We start from the raw sequence: 14,391 nt of genomic DNA, 5'->3' as shown, positions 1-14,391 counted from the left end.
TCTCTTAAATAAAATCTCCTGTATAGATACAGGCTCATAAGCCAAAATGGAAAGCCTAGAGTAGTTTCCGTCACATATTTTGGAGCATATTTAAATATAACTTTACATCTAACTTAAAAGGCCCAGGACAATATTTTTTTTAAACACTACAAAATAGAAGACTACTTTCGACAGGATAAATCTTTATCAAGTATATTTCAACATCAAAAAGACAAAAACATTTCAGATTCCATATAAAATGAGTGCATCATAATACAAATTATACTTTATTCAACAGTTGTTTTTTCTCTAAGTACATACATAGGACAATATATATAAATACAATTGTTTTGTTTTTTTGCTTCTGTGGATTCATTGGCTTACTGCAAGGAAACATGAGTTTCAATAAACAATCATGAATATATTTTGGGTCTTAACATATGAAACATCCGTTTATGCCGAACGTTCATTAAACGCTTTTTCAACAGAGATGTATGCATGTTCATTTACAATAGGTGGTAGAGTGACAAGGGTTTGGGTTAGGGCCACAATGCCCCCGAGCAGCATATCATTTTAAAATAAGCCTAACTTAGCCTGTTAAATGCAATCAGACTCAATGCCGGCACCATATTTAAGATATTATTATTGGTACATTCCACATCTAACCAGGAACCGCGATAATTCAATTAAATTAGTGTATCGCCACTAATGAGAGCGGTATGGGTTATTGGCCATCCAAGTATATGACAAATGTATGGAGATAGATTCCTGCCCAAATATATTATACAAATGTTTCATTGTATTACAATGATGTAAGACACAACCTGCCAATGACCTCCATGTTGTAAAAGGACCCAATCCTTCCATGTCCTATTCTGTCATAGTGTCTCTTTAACAATAAACTACAGTGCTTAAAATGATATCTGTTAGTGTAACTAAAGCCTGTTACTTGGCTATATTATAGACCATTTCTGGTGTAACCCCCCCCCCCCCCCCCCCCAAAAGACTCTGCTCTTACAAAATGGCTGCTCTTACAGATGATCTGTTGACCCGAACAAAGAAGACTAAGGCAAAACAGGAAGGATAGCTACAGTAGCTGCTAACAACAAGGACGAGATACTGAGTCTTTAACTTTTAACAGTTGCTTGCATCATAGTCAGAGAAGTGAAAATCAGTGTGTATGACATCTGATTGGTCTAAAGTATGTGAATTGATTCCTATATCCCACAACATCGTAATTCTTGGCGGAACATTGTATTTAACACATCTTAGAGAAAACGACAAGTTGCAAAATATAGACACAACATTGCTGGATAATATAACGAAACACACAATACAAATGACATAGTCGACGTCGACAAAACATTATTTTTGTTTCCTTAAAAAAGCCCATTACAATAAAAAAGCTACATACGAATTTGCAGGAATAAATGGCTTATAAACACATCATCAGACGGGTTGGGCATATGAATCCCAAATCTGCATTTTACATCTCCTCCAATTACAACTCTCCAATCAATTCTCAATGTTTAAGACACAACTTACTGGTTACAACTTACTGATTGGTAGATCATGAGCAGATGGAATCCTATAGGTCAAGGGGGATTCTCCCAGCCAATCAGCGCACTTTATGGAATTGATAACAGATGGTATACATTATTAACAAATAACTGAACAAGTTGATGGCCAGCATCTCTCCTCTCTGACATAGGTCCTGTATTTAGCATGCTTGTTACTAAGTATTTAATGAAGCTTCACCTCTGCTACTTAGGGCTAACTCCCTCCTTGTATCACTTTACTTTCTTCTCCTAATCGTTCATTCTCCACCACCTACACTGACAGAAAGCCAAAGCGTGAATGTATCGGTTAATCTTTGTATCATATGGATCTGTTCTTGCCCAGGCATTTGGAAGTTGGATTGATTTACAGATCAGATATTCTGCTCAGCACCTGCCTGGCTCATGTCCACCCTTGGCAACAAGCAGAAAGCCTTGTTCCCAAGCCAAGTTATGGACGGCATGATGTCATAGAGCAATAGGCATCCTCTATATAGCTGCTGGGTATAGACGAGCTGCTGGTTATAGGATACGGCCAAAGATTTGGAAGAGAAGAAGTCTGCTTCCTGTATAGCCCCTCACTGGGCAGGAAGACAGAGGAACTGAGATGCGGGACTATGCTGCAGGTATAGATCATAGGTTACCTACCGGTCATAGGTCATTAAGCTGCACCCGCCAAGTTCACCGTGAGCACCAACACACAAGAACCCGAAGTTCTCAAAGACATGAACAAAGTACATAAAAAACTTTTAGTAAAGTTGTAAAAAGTACAAAAAAACGAATAAAAAAATAAAAGAAATAAACACCATGTTGCTCCACTGGTTGACCCCCAGATCTTTCCTCAGTCTTCACTTGAAGAGGTGACTGCTCCTCTCTTCTGGCAGTCTCTCACTTTCTTTCTCTCCTCCATATCTCTTTTTCTCTCTTCGTCCCTCTCTTCTTCGGTTAGGAGTTCAGTCGAGGAAGCGCTGGCAGGCTTTCTTCCAGCGACAGGCGGTGCACCACTGATCCCGGTGCTCGATGCCGTAGACCTTACGACACTTCTTAGCCTCGCCACGGATCCTCCTGTAGAGAGAAAGGGAGGGAGGGAAAGAGAGAGGAGATGGAAGAGGGAGAGAGTCATGAAATTGAGTTAATTGACAGTAAATGTATGAATGGAATTGGACAGAGAGACATGTGTAGAGAGGGATGCATAGAGGGATGTGAGAAGGCAAATGACCGTAGACTCAAATTGACTGAGGCAGATATGTTATCAATAGCAATACAGTAGTAATAGTATATAGTATAGTATAATAGCTCACCTTGAGGTCCAGTGGCTGCGTGGGGGAGAGGTGCTGGCAGGGTGTGGCCTAATTGGGGCATTCTGCTGCTGCAGCCACTGTTCTCCCACACTGACTGACCGCACAAGGAATGGTGCGCTCTGGTGGACAGAGGGGGAAACACACAGATGAAAAGCAGAGAAAAACTACAGAACATACACATATTATTACTGCCTGCGTTAGAGGTAATGAAGAGGGATTTGAGCAGAATCACAAATACCATCCAATCAAAAGGCTTCTTTTCCAAGTCTCCTCTCCTTCATCTGCACTGATTTGAAAGGATCTGCAGATTAAGGAAGGAAACAAGGACAGGGTGCCACTATACAGTTGAAGTCAGAAGTTTACATCATTTGAAACTTGTTTTTCAACCATTCCACAAATTTCTTGTTAACAAACTATAGTTTTGGCAAGTCGGATAGGACAGCTACTTTGTGCATGACACAAGTAATTTTTCCAACAATTGTTTACAGACATACACACTTATAATTCACTGCATCACAACTCCAGTGGGTCAGAAGTTTACATACACTAAGATGACTGTTGGGCTTGGATAATTCTAGAAAATGATGTCATGGATGTAGAAGCTTCTGATAGGCTAATTGACATCATTTGAGTCAATTGGAGGTGTACGTATTTCAAGGCCTACCTCCAATCTCAGTGCCTCTTTGCTTGACATCATGGAAAAATCAAACAAATCAGCCTAGACCTCAGAAAGAAAATTGTAGACCTCCACCAGTCGGGTTAATCCTTAGGAGCAATTTCCAAACGCCTGAAGGTACCACGTTCATCTGTACAAACAATAGTACGCTGGTATAAACACCATGGGACCACGCAGTCATCATACCGCTCAGGAGGGAGACGCGTTCTGTTTCCTAGAGATTAACATACTTTGGTGAGAAAATTTCAAATCAAACCCAGAACAACAGCAAAGGACCTTGTGAAGATGCTGGAGAAAACAGGTACAGAAGTATCTATATCCACAGTAAAATGAGTTCTATATCGACATAACCTGAAAGGCCGCTCAGCAAGGAAGAAGCCACTGCTCCAAAACCACCATAAAAAAGCTAGACTACGGTTTGCAACTGCACATGGGGATAAACATCGTACTTTTGGGAAAATGTCCTCTGATCTGATGAAACAAAAATAGAACTGTTTGGCCATAATGGCCATCGTTATGTTTGCAGGAAAAATGGGGAGGCTTGCAAGTCGAAGAACACCATCCCAACCGTGAAGCACGGGGGTGGCAGCATCATGTTGTGGGGGTGCTTTGCTGCAGGAGGGACTGGTGCACTTCATAAAATAGATGGCATCATGAGGACGGAAAATTATGTGGATATATGGAAGCAACATCTCAAGACATCAGTTAAAGCTTGGTCGCAAATGGGTCTTCCAAGTGGACAATGACCCCAAGCATTCTTCCAAAGGTGTGGCAAAATGTCTTAAGGACAACAAAGTCAAGGTATTGGAGTGGCCATCACAAAGCCCTGACCTCAATCCCATAGAAAATCTGTGGGTAGAACTGAAAAAGCGTGTGCGAGCTAAGAGGCCTACAAACCTGACTCAGTTACACCAGCTCTGTCAGGAGGAATGGGCCAAAATTCACCCAAGTTATTGTGGGAAGATTGTGGAAGGCTACCCAAAATGTTTGCCCCAAGTTAAACAATTTAAAGGCAATGCTACGAAATACTAATTGAGTGTATGTAAACTTTTCACCCACTGGGAATGTGATGAAAGAAATAAAAGCTGAAGTAAATAATTCTCTCTACTATTATTCTGACATTTCACATTCTTAAAATAAAGTGGTGATCCTAACTGACCTAACATGGGATTTTTACTAGGATTACATGTCAGGAATTGTGAAAAACATTTGGCAAAGGTGTATGTAAACTTCCGACTTCAACTGAAATTTCCTGCAATTCTATGCATTTGGCCATGGCTAATGCTGTGTTGTTTTACTCAAACATAATAACAACATTTTCATTGCTAAATTCATTGTTTTGGGAATTTTCAAATCTCCCAGATGATCTAGCTTTTATTTTGGTGATTGTTAGTTCTCAACAATTATATTATCTGTCCTACATACTTTATATCTGGTTTAAGTCATTTACGTTTACATTGAAAGCATTTTTCCATACCGAAAATGTATAAAACAATTTAAAAATATATATATATACAGTGCCTTGCGAAAGTATTCGGCCCCCTTGAACTTTGCGACCTTTTGCCACATTTCAGGCTTCAAACATAAAGATATAAAACTGTATTTTTTTGTGAAGAATCAACAACAAGTGGGACACAATCATGAAGTGGAACCACATTTATTGGATATTTCAAACGTTTTTAACAAATCAAAAACTGAAAAATTGGGCGTTCAAAATTATTCAGCCCCCTTAAGTTAATACTTTGTAGCGCCACCTTTTGCTGCGATTACAGCTGTAAGTCGCATGGGGTATGTCTCTATCAGTTTTGCACATCGAGAGACTGACATTTTTTCCCATTCCTCCTTGCAAAACAGCTCGAGCTCAGTGAGGTTGGATGGAGAGCATTTGTGAACAGCAGTTTTCAGTTCTTTCCACAGATTCTCGATTGGATTCAGGTCTGGACTTTGACTTGGCCATTCTAACACCTGGATATGTTTATTTTTGAACCATTCCATTGTAGATTTTGCTTTATGTTTTGGATCATTGTCTTGTTGGAAGACAAATCTCCGTCCCAGTCTCTTGCAGACTCCATCAGGTTTTCTTCCAGAATGGTCCTGTATTTGGCTCCATCCATCTTCCCATCAATTTTAACCATCTTCCCTGTCCCTGCTGAAGAAAAGCAGGCCCAAACCATGATGCTGCCACCACTATGTTTGACAGTGGGGATGGTGTGTTCAGCTGTGTTGCTTTTACGCCAAACATAACATTTTGCATTGGTGCCAAAAAGTTCAATTTTGGTTTCATCTGACCAGAGCACCTTCTTCCACATGTTTGGTGTGTCTCCCAGGTGGCTTGTGGCAAACTTTAAACAACACTTTTTATGGATATCTTTAAGAAATGGCTTTCTTCTTGCCACTCTTCCATAAAGGCCAGATTTGTGCAATATACGACTGATTGTTGTCCTATGGACAGAGTCTCCCACCTCAGCTGTAGATCTCTGCAGTTCATCCATAGTGACCATGGGCCTCTTGGCTGCATCTCTGATCAGTCTTCTCCTTGTATGAGCTGAAAGTTTAGAGGAACGGCCAGGTCTTGGTAGATTTGCAGTGGTCTGATACTCCTTCCATTTCAATATTATCGCTTGCACAGTGCTCCTTGGGATGTTTAAAGCTTGGGAAATCTTTTTGTATCCAAATCCGACTTTAAACTTCTTCACAACAGTATCTCGGACCTGCCTGGTGTATTCCTTGTTCTTCATGATGCTCTCTGCGCTTTTAACGGACCTCTGAGACTATCACAGTGCAGGTGCATTTATACGGAGACTTGATTACACACAGGTGGATTGTATTTATCATCATTAGTCATTTAGGTCAACATTGGATCATTCAGAGATCCTCACTGAACTTCTGGAGAGAGTTTGCTGCACTGAAAGTAAAGGGGCTGAATAATTTTGCACGCCCAATTTTTCAGTTTTTGATTTGTTAAAAAAGTTTGAAATATCCAATAAATGTCGTTCCACTTCATGATTGTGTCCCACTTGTTGTTGATTCTTCACAAAAAAATACAGTGTTATATCTTTATGTTTGAAGCCTGAAATGTGGCAAAAGGTCGCAAAGTTCAAGGGGGCCGAATACTTTCGCAAGGCACTGTATCTATATACAGCACCAGTGGTGTAAAGTACTTAAGTACTCGTTACATTTTGACAGGAAATTGGTTCAGTTCACATCCCTGGTCATCCATACTGCCTCTAATCTGATGGACTCACTAAACACAAATGCTTCATTTGTAAATTATGTCTTAGTGTTGGAGTGTGCCCCTGGCTATCCGCCACTTAATTAAAAAAATACAATTATGCCGTCTGCACCACCCGGGCTCCCGAGGGGCACAGCGGTCTAAGGCACTGCATCTCAGTGCACGAGGCATCACTACAGTCTAGAGGTCGACCGATTAATCGGAATGGCCGATTAATTAGGGCCGATTTCAAGTTTTCATAACAATCGGAAATCGGTATTTTTGGGCGCAGATTTTCCGATTAAAAAAATAAATGTTATATTTTTTTTACACCTTTATTTAACTAGGCAAGTCAGTTAAGAACACATTCTTATTTTTCGATGACGCCTAGGAACGGTGGGTTAACTGCCTTGTTCAGGGGCAGAATGACAGATTTTCACCTTGTCAGCTCGGGGGATCCAATCTTGCAACCTTACAGTTAACTAGTCCAATGCAATAATGACCTGCCTCTCTCTCGTTGCACTCCACAAGGAGACTGCCTGTTACGCGGATGCAGTAAACCAAGGTAAGTTGCTAGCTAGCATTTAACTTATCTTTTTAAAAACAATCAATCAAAATCACTAGTTAACTACACATGGTTGATGATATTACTAGATATTATCTAGCATGTCCTGCATTGCATATAATCTGACTGAGCATACAAGCATACAAGTATCTGACTGAGCGGTGATAGGCAGAAGCAGACGCGTAAACATTCATTCAAACAAAACTTTCGTGCGTTTTGCAGCAGCTCTTCGTTGTGCGTCAAGCATTGCGCTGTTTATGACTTCAAGCCTATCAATGAGATGAGGCTGGTGTAACCGAAGTGAAATGGCTAGCTAGTTAGCGCGCGCTAACTAGAGGGAAGGAAGCTATACTGTTACACTGGCAATACTAAAGTGCCTATAAGAACATCCAATAGTCAAAGGTTAATGAAATACAAATGGTATAGAGGGAAATAGCCCTATAATTCCTATAATAACTACAACCTAAAACTTCTTACCTGGGAATATTGAAGACTCATGTTAAAAGGAACCACCAGCTTTCATATGTTCTCATGTTCTGAGCAAGGAACTGAAACGTTAGCTTTCTTACTTACGCACTTTTACTTTCTTCTCCAACACTTTGTTGTTGCATTATTTAAACCAAATTGAAAATGTTTCATTATTTACTTGAGGCTAAATTGATTTTATTGATGTATTATATTAAGTTAAAATAAGTGTTCATTCAGTATTGTTGTAATTGTCTTTATTACAAATAAAGAAAAAAAATCGTCCGATTAATCGGTATCATCTTTTTTGGTCCTCCAATAATCGGTATCGGCATTGAAAAATCATAATAAGTCGACCTCTACTACAGTCCCTGGTTCGAATCAAGGCTGTATCACATCCCACTGTGATTGGGATTCCCATAGGGCGGCGCACAATTGGCCAGGGTCGTCCGGGTTTGGCCAGGGTAGGCTGTAATTGTAAATAAGAATTTGTTCTTAACTGACTAGTTAAATAAAGGTTCAATAAAAAATACAAGGAATTTGAAATTCTATTTGCTTTTGATACTTCAGTACATATTAGCAATTCTATTTGCTTTTGATACTTCAGTACATATTAGCAATTCTATTTGCTTTTGATACTTCAGTATATTTAAAACCAAATACTTTTAGACTTTTACTCAAGTAGTATTTTTCTGGGTGACTTTCACTATTACTTGAGTCATTTTCAATTAAGATATCTTTACTATTACTCAAGTATGACAATTGAGTACTTTTTCAAAAACTGTACAGTACCAGTCAACATTTTGGACACACCTAGGGTTTTTCTTTATTTTTACTATTTTCAACATTGTAGAAAAATAGTGAATACATCAAAACTATGAAATAACACACATGGATTCATTTAGTAACCAAAAAAGTGTTAAACAATTCCAAATATATTTTAGATTCTTCTAAGTAGCCACCCTTTGCCTTGATGACAGCTTTGCACACTTTTGGCATTCTCTCAACCAGCTTTACCTGGAAAGCTTTTCCAACAGTGTTGAAGAAGTTTCTAAATATGCTGAGCACTTGTTGGCTGCTATTCCTTCACTCTGCGGTCCTATTTATCCCAAACCATCTCAATTGGGTTGAGGTCAGGTGATTGTGGAGGCCAGGTCATCTGATGCAGCACTCCATCACTCTCTTTCTTGGTCAAATGACCCTTACACCGCCTGGTCGTGTGTTTCGGGTCATTGTCCTGTTGAAAAACAAATGATAGTCCCACTAAAAGCAAACCAGATGGGATGGCGTATTGCTGTAGAATGCTGTGGTAGCCATGCTGGTCAATTGTGCCTTGAATTCTAAATAAATCACTGACAGTGTCACCAGCAAAGCATCCCCACACCATCACACCTCCTCCTCCATGCTTCACGGTGGGAGCCACAAATGTGGAGATCATCCGTTCACCTACTCTGCGTCTCACGGCGGTTGGAACCAAAAAATCTCAAATTCAATGACGGCCTAAAAGGGAACAGTGGGGGGTAGAACCTTGTCAGCTCAGGGATTCGATCCAGCAACCTTTTGGTTATTGGCCTAACGCTCTAACCACTAGGCTACCTGCTGCCCCGATTATCAAGGCAAAGGGTGGCTATTTTTAAGAATCTCAAATATAAAATATATTTTGATTTGTTTAACACTTTTTTGGTTACTACATGATTCCATATGTGTTATTTCATTGTCTTGATGTCTTCACTATTATTCTATAACAGAAAAAAGTAAAAAAATAAAATAAAGAAAAACCCTGGAATCTTTTACACTATTTGGACTATGCGGCCCGCCCAGGGATTTCAAATCACATCAAAATGTATTAGCATGCGCCGAATACAACAGGTACCTTACAGTAAAATGCTTACTTACAAGCCCCTAACAAACAATGCAGTATAAAAAATACAATATGACAATAAGAAATAAAAGTAACAAGTAGTTAAAGAGCAGCAGTAAAATAAAAATAGCAAGACTATATACAGGGGGTACCGGTACAGAGTCAATGTGTGGGGACACCGATTAGTTGGTAAAATGTCGGTAATATGTACATGTAGGTAGAGTTATTAAAGTGACTATGCATAGATAATAACAGAGTAGCAGTGGAGTAAAAGAGGGGGGGCAAAGCAAATAGTCTGGGTAGCCATTTGATTAGATGTTCAGGAGTCTTATGGCTTGGGGGTAGAAGCTGTTTAGACGCCTCTTGGACCTAGACTTGGCGCTCCGGTACCGCTTGCCATGCGGTAGCAGACAGAACAGTCTATGACGAGGGCCTTCCTCTGAGACCACCTGGCATAGAGGTCCTGGATGGCAGGAAGCGTGGCCCCGGTGATGTACTGGGCCGTACGCACTACCCTCTGTAGTGCCTTGCGGTCAGATGCCGAGCAGTTGCCATACCAGGCAGTGATGCAACCAGTCAGGATGCTCTCAATGGTGCAGCTGTAGAACCTTTTGAGGATCTGAGGACCCATGCCAAATCTTTTCAGTCTACTGAGGGGGAATAGGTTTTGTCGTGCCCTCTTCACAACTGTCTTGGTGTGCTTGGACCACTTAATGATGGTGATGAAGTCGTGCCTGGCCGTGCAGTCATGAGTGAACGGGGAGTACAGGAGGGGACTGAGCACGCACCCCTGAGGGGCCCCTGTGTTGAGGATCAGCATGGCGGATATGTTGTTACCTACCCTTACCACCTGGGGGCGGCCAGTCAGGAAGTCCAGGATCCAGTTGCAGAGGGAGGTGTTTAGTTCCAGGGTCCTTAGCTTAGTGATGAGCTTTGAGGGCACTATGGTGTTGAACGCTGAGTTGTAATCAATGAATAGCATTCTCACATAGGTGTGTTCCTTTTGTCCAAGTGGGAAAGGGCAGTGTAGATGCAATAGAGATTGCATCATCTGTGGATCTGTTAGGGCGGTATGCAAATGGGAGTGGGTCTAGGGTTTCTGGGATAATGGTGTTGATGTGAGCCATGACCAGCCTTTGAAAACACTTAATTTGTAGTAAATTGTAGTAAAATCTCTGTATACACTAATGCACATAACTGCTGCAGATGTGAACTGAAGGAGGAAGATAAATCTGGTGCAATACATTTTTTGTGGATGGTCCCTGACAAATATACTAATCAAATAAATTAGGACATATTGCATTTGATGTGGACATCTAACAATACTACAAGGTAAAAGTCCAGCAAAACAACACAGATGAATTAGCAAGGAAACTCTTTATCCACTATTTTAGCATTCATGACAAACGATCTGTCCAAATTGTCAAAATCCAATGCATATTTAGTGCACATGAAATTGAACAATCCATGTTTACTGCTGAAAAGGGTACGTGCAATGACTGTTCTGTGTGTGCACTGCAGCTGATCTACTGCAGTGACTTGATCGTGCCATTGACCACGTGTTGTTTACAACACATAAAAATGACCCCCAGTTCCTACTAACGATCGATAGGTGGCAGTGATGTAGCACCACAGAACGGGAGTCTATGGGCCAGTGGAGACAAAGGCGATGTTCGGTAATGGAAAATATTATCAAATCAACAAGGGGATTGCCTGGTAAATATCTACGACACGCTATTGGCAGTATAGAGCAGCTCTGGAGGCAGGGCAATAAATCTATCCTATAAAACAAGCGTTCTTTGTCCTGATGGACTGACTTCTACTCCACAAACACATACTGGCAAAGGCTCTGTAGGGGGAAATGTTTATGCAAATGCACGCTTTTCAAGAAAATACGTGATGAATTCAGAAAGCTGGGAGATATGGAAAGCTCTGTGTTTAAAGGGGGAAAATGAAGTGAAAATAGCATATACCTGGACATACAGCATGAAACATGAACAGCAATTGTGGTGTTCTTAACTGAGTGTTTATACGCAAATTATCTATGGGAATTTCCCTTCAGATTATTCTATTGGATTCTACAGTCAGGGTTGCGTTCAAGAGCCTCAGGAGTCAGGGTTTCTTTCTAGGTGCATTTGTATTAATTATCAGCTGAGGGATGGGCGGAGTTTGCGCATTTGAGAACATTCCTTTGGTCCCAAAGTGCAGCTCTACCCACCTGGTACACCAGGGTTGTTACATGAATTCGGGGGCCTTTTGAGATGTGTAACTTGGTGGATTTTTTGTTGTTGATTTCACCCAATTTTAACATGCTGTCATAAAGAAAACATGTTCAACTCAATAAAAAACAAGTTTTCCCATCTAAAGAGGTTAAATAATAAAATGACTAAAGTATGTGCCTATTAAATCCCAAATAAAGTAACAGGGTTGACGATTTCAGCTTAAATCAGCCATAAAACTCCTTGTGACAGGTGAAATTGAAGCTTGTTGTGTGCAACAGGGAAGGGCAATTGAATGCAACCCCCCCCCCCCCCCCCCCCACCACCAAAATGAAATTGTTAAACCATTTCTATCCTGTCTATCTATGGGTAACAGGGTTGACTTGTTATACTTGACCTACTCAGTTTTCCTCCACAAAACACCAGAAAATGTACAAAAACAGTAGAACCAACTCACCTGCTTTAAAAATATTATTTGTCTATTAGATGTTCAATGTTTCTTTAGAAAAAACATCTTTACAAAGGAATACTATATTAAAACGAGAGTTTAGTTCACGTGACAGGGTTGACCGTAAAATGAGGGAAATTACAAATGTGTACCTTAAAATGAATCAATAATCACATGAAATCAATAATAATCGTCAGAAATGACTTTGTCAAAAGCAACAAAATAACTAGGGCTTTAGAATGATGGTGACATGTTTGAGAAATGTTGGGGTTAAGGATTGGGATTAAAATCTTCCTGGAAGTCACAGAAGGTACACGGAGGGACATGTCAAAATGCATATTAAAAAAAAGTATTTATTCATATTTAAAAAAAATCTGCTTTATTGAATTCTCCATGTGGTCTATATTAAAGGGCACTTCATTAAATATAACAGGCTTTTAAAATTCAATATTTGTGCACAATTTCTACTTAAAATATCAAAGGGAGGCAAAAGGCACTCATTTCGTGTAACGACCCACCAGGCAAGGTCAAATGAATGCATACTTTCAGTTTTAAATCCTAATGCAAGCCTACCTGACTTGGTTGGGGGGTGGAGGTGGGTTTGGTCCAACGGCAGGTGGAGGAAACAGAGACGGGTGATGCCACCACCTGGACTGAAGCAGGAGCCTGCAGAAGTAAACAATGTGGTCAATGGTCGCAATCAGGTTGCGACCAAAACAAAAGGCTGTATAACCACTTGCAAAACAATACAGAGGTTTCAATAGCTGCTCATCGCGTGCTTGTAATGTATTCAACTCAAGAAACATTTGTTTTCCACTTTTTATGTCCAGAACAGAGAAAATGTAAACATGTATTAGGTACAGTACACCATCATGTTCATGGAAATGGTTCTCTCCTACAGACGATGGGCATCGAGGCATTCAGTTACTTTGAGCGCGGTATGATCGCCGGTGCCAATGTGCGCCGGTTCCAGTATATCCGAAACGGCCGGCCTCCTGGGCTTTTCACGCACGACAGTGTCAAAGGTTTACAGAGAATGGTCCGCCAAACAAAAAACATCTGTCAAGAATCGTGCAAGCTAACAGGCGGTCCACAAAAAGGCAAATAATGGCGCAATACAAGAGTGGTGTGCAGAACAGCACCTCAGAACGCACAACTTGTCAGTCCTTGTCACGGATGGACTATTGCAGCAGACGACCACACCGGGTTCCACTCCTATCAGCTAAATACAAGAAGAAGCGGCTCCAGGGGGGACGCGATAACCAACACTGGACAATTGAGTGGAAAAACGTTGCCTGGTCTGACGAATCACGGTTCCTGTTTCGTCATGCTGATGGCAGAGCCAGGATTGGTGTAAGCAGGTGTCAATGGTACAGGCTGGTGGCGGTGGTGTAATGGTGTGGGGAATGTTTTCCTGGCACATGTTAGGTCCCTTGATACCAATTGAGCAACGTTTGAACGCCACACCTTGTAGAATCCATGCCCTAAAGAATTCAGGCTGTTCTGGAGGCAAAGGGGGATCCGATCCGGTACTAGATGGGGGGTGCACCTAATAAACTGGCTACTGAGTGTATCTCTATTATGTGTGGGAATACTTTGGGAACAAATTAAAATCACTTGGATCTGATTTGCTGGTGTTTTTATAGTATTTTATGTCCAACAAATCACCCACCACCAGTTGGGGAACCCTGTCCTAGTGCCTACCTGGTAGGAGTGCTCAGAGTGGACCTGCCCGAAGCAACCTGGGATGGAGGGGGCAGACTGGCTGAGCTGGCTGGGCTGGGGATTCACTTCTGTTGGGGAGTCTCCTCCAGCTCCTGCTCCTACCCCTGGTTCTCCTGGTCCTACCCCAGAGGTAGAGGGGCTGGAGGGGGAGGCACAGGCCAACCAGGGGGTGCTGGTGCTAGTGGTAGGGATAGGGGTGTGGGTGGAGACCCCAGGAGGTGGGGTGAGGGGCTGCAGCTCCCGCTGGTGGATCTCTGTGTAGTAGAAGTCCTCCTCGCTGCGGGAGCAACGCTCATGCTCAACACTCTGGCTGTGGAAAGGAAAACACATATGGTACATAGATTAATGCAACTGTTGTTTTTTTGTATTCTTCTGCCACTACCAC

At 41.3% G+C, this 14,391-nt stretch overlaps 1 protein-coding gene across 1 annotated transcript in view; it reads right to left on the bottom strand.

Moving 5' to 3' along the window:
- Positions 1-165: 165 nt before the first annotated feature.
- LOC139383310 (zinc finger protein 395a) overlaps positions 166-14,391 on the bottom strand; it is a 29,000-nt gene continuing 14,774 nt past the window's right edge. The window contains exons 7-10 of the mRNA XM_071127790.1: positions 13,986-14,316; positions 12,855-12,947; positions 2,837-2,955; positions 166-2,600 (exon numbers count right to left, since the gene is read on the bottom strand). Coding sequence (XP_070983891.1) covers positions 2,489-2,600; positions 2,837-2,955; positions 12,855-12,947; positions 13,986-14,316 — 655 coding nt within the window. The 3' untranslated portion in view covers positions 166-2,488. The remainder of the gene's footprint in view (positions 2,601-2,836; positions 2,956-12,854; positions 12,948-13,985; positions 14,317-14,391) is intronic.

Source organism: Oncorhynchus clarkii, chromosome 25 (genome assembly GCF_045791955.1).
Source record: "Oncorhynchus clarkii lewisi isolate Uvic-CL-2024 chromosome 25, UVic_Ocla_1.0, whole genome shotgun sequence".
Classification (NCBI taxonomy): domain Eukaryota; kingdom Metazoa; phylum Chordata; class Actinopteri; order Salmoniformes; family Salmonidae; genus Oncorhynchus; species Oncorhynchus clarkii.
Note: the sequence above shows the minus strand (reverse complement) of the source record. Positions and strands in the feature narration are given on the sequence as shown.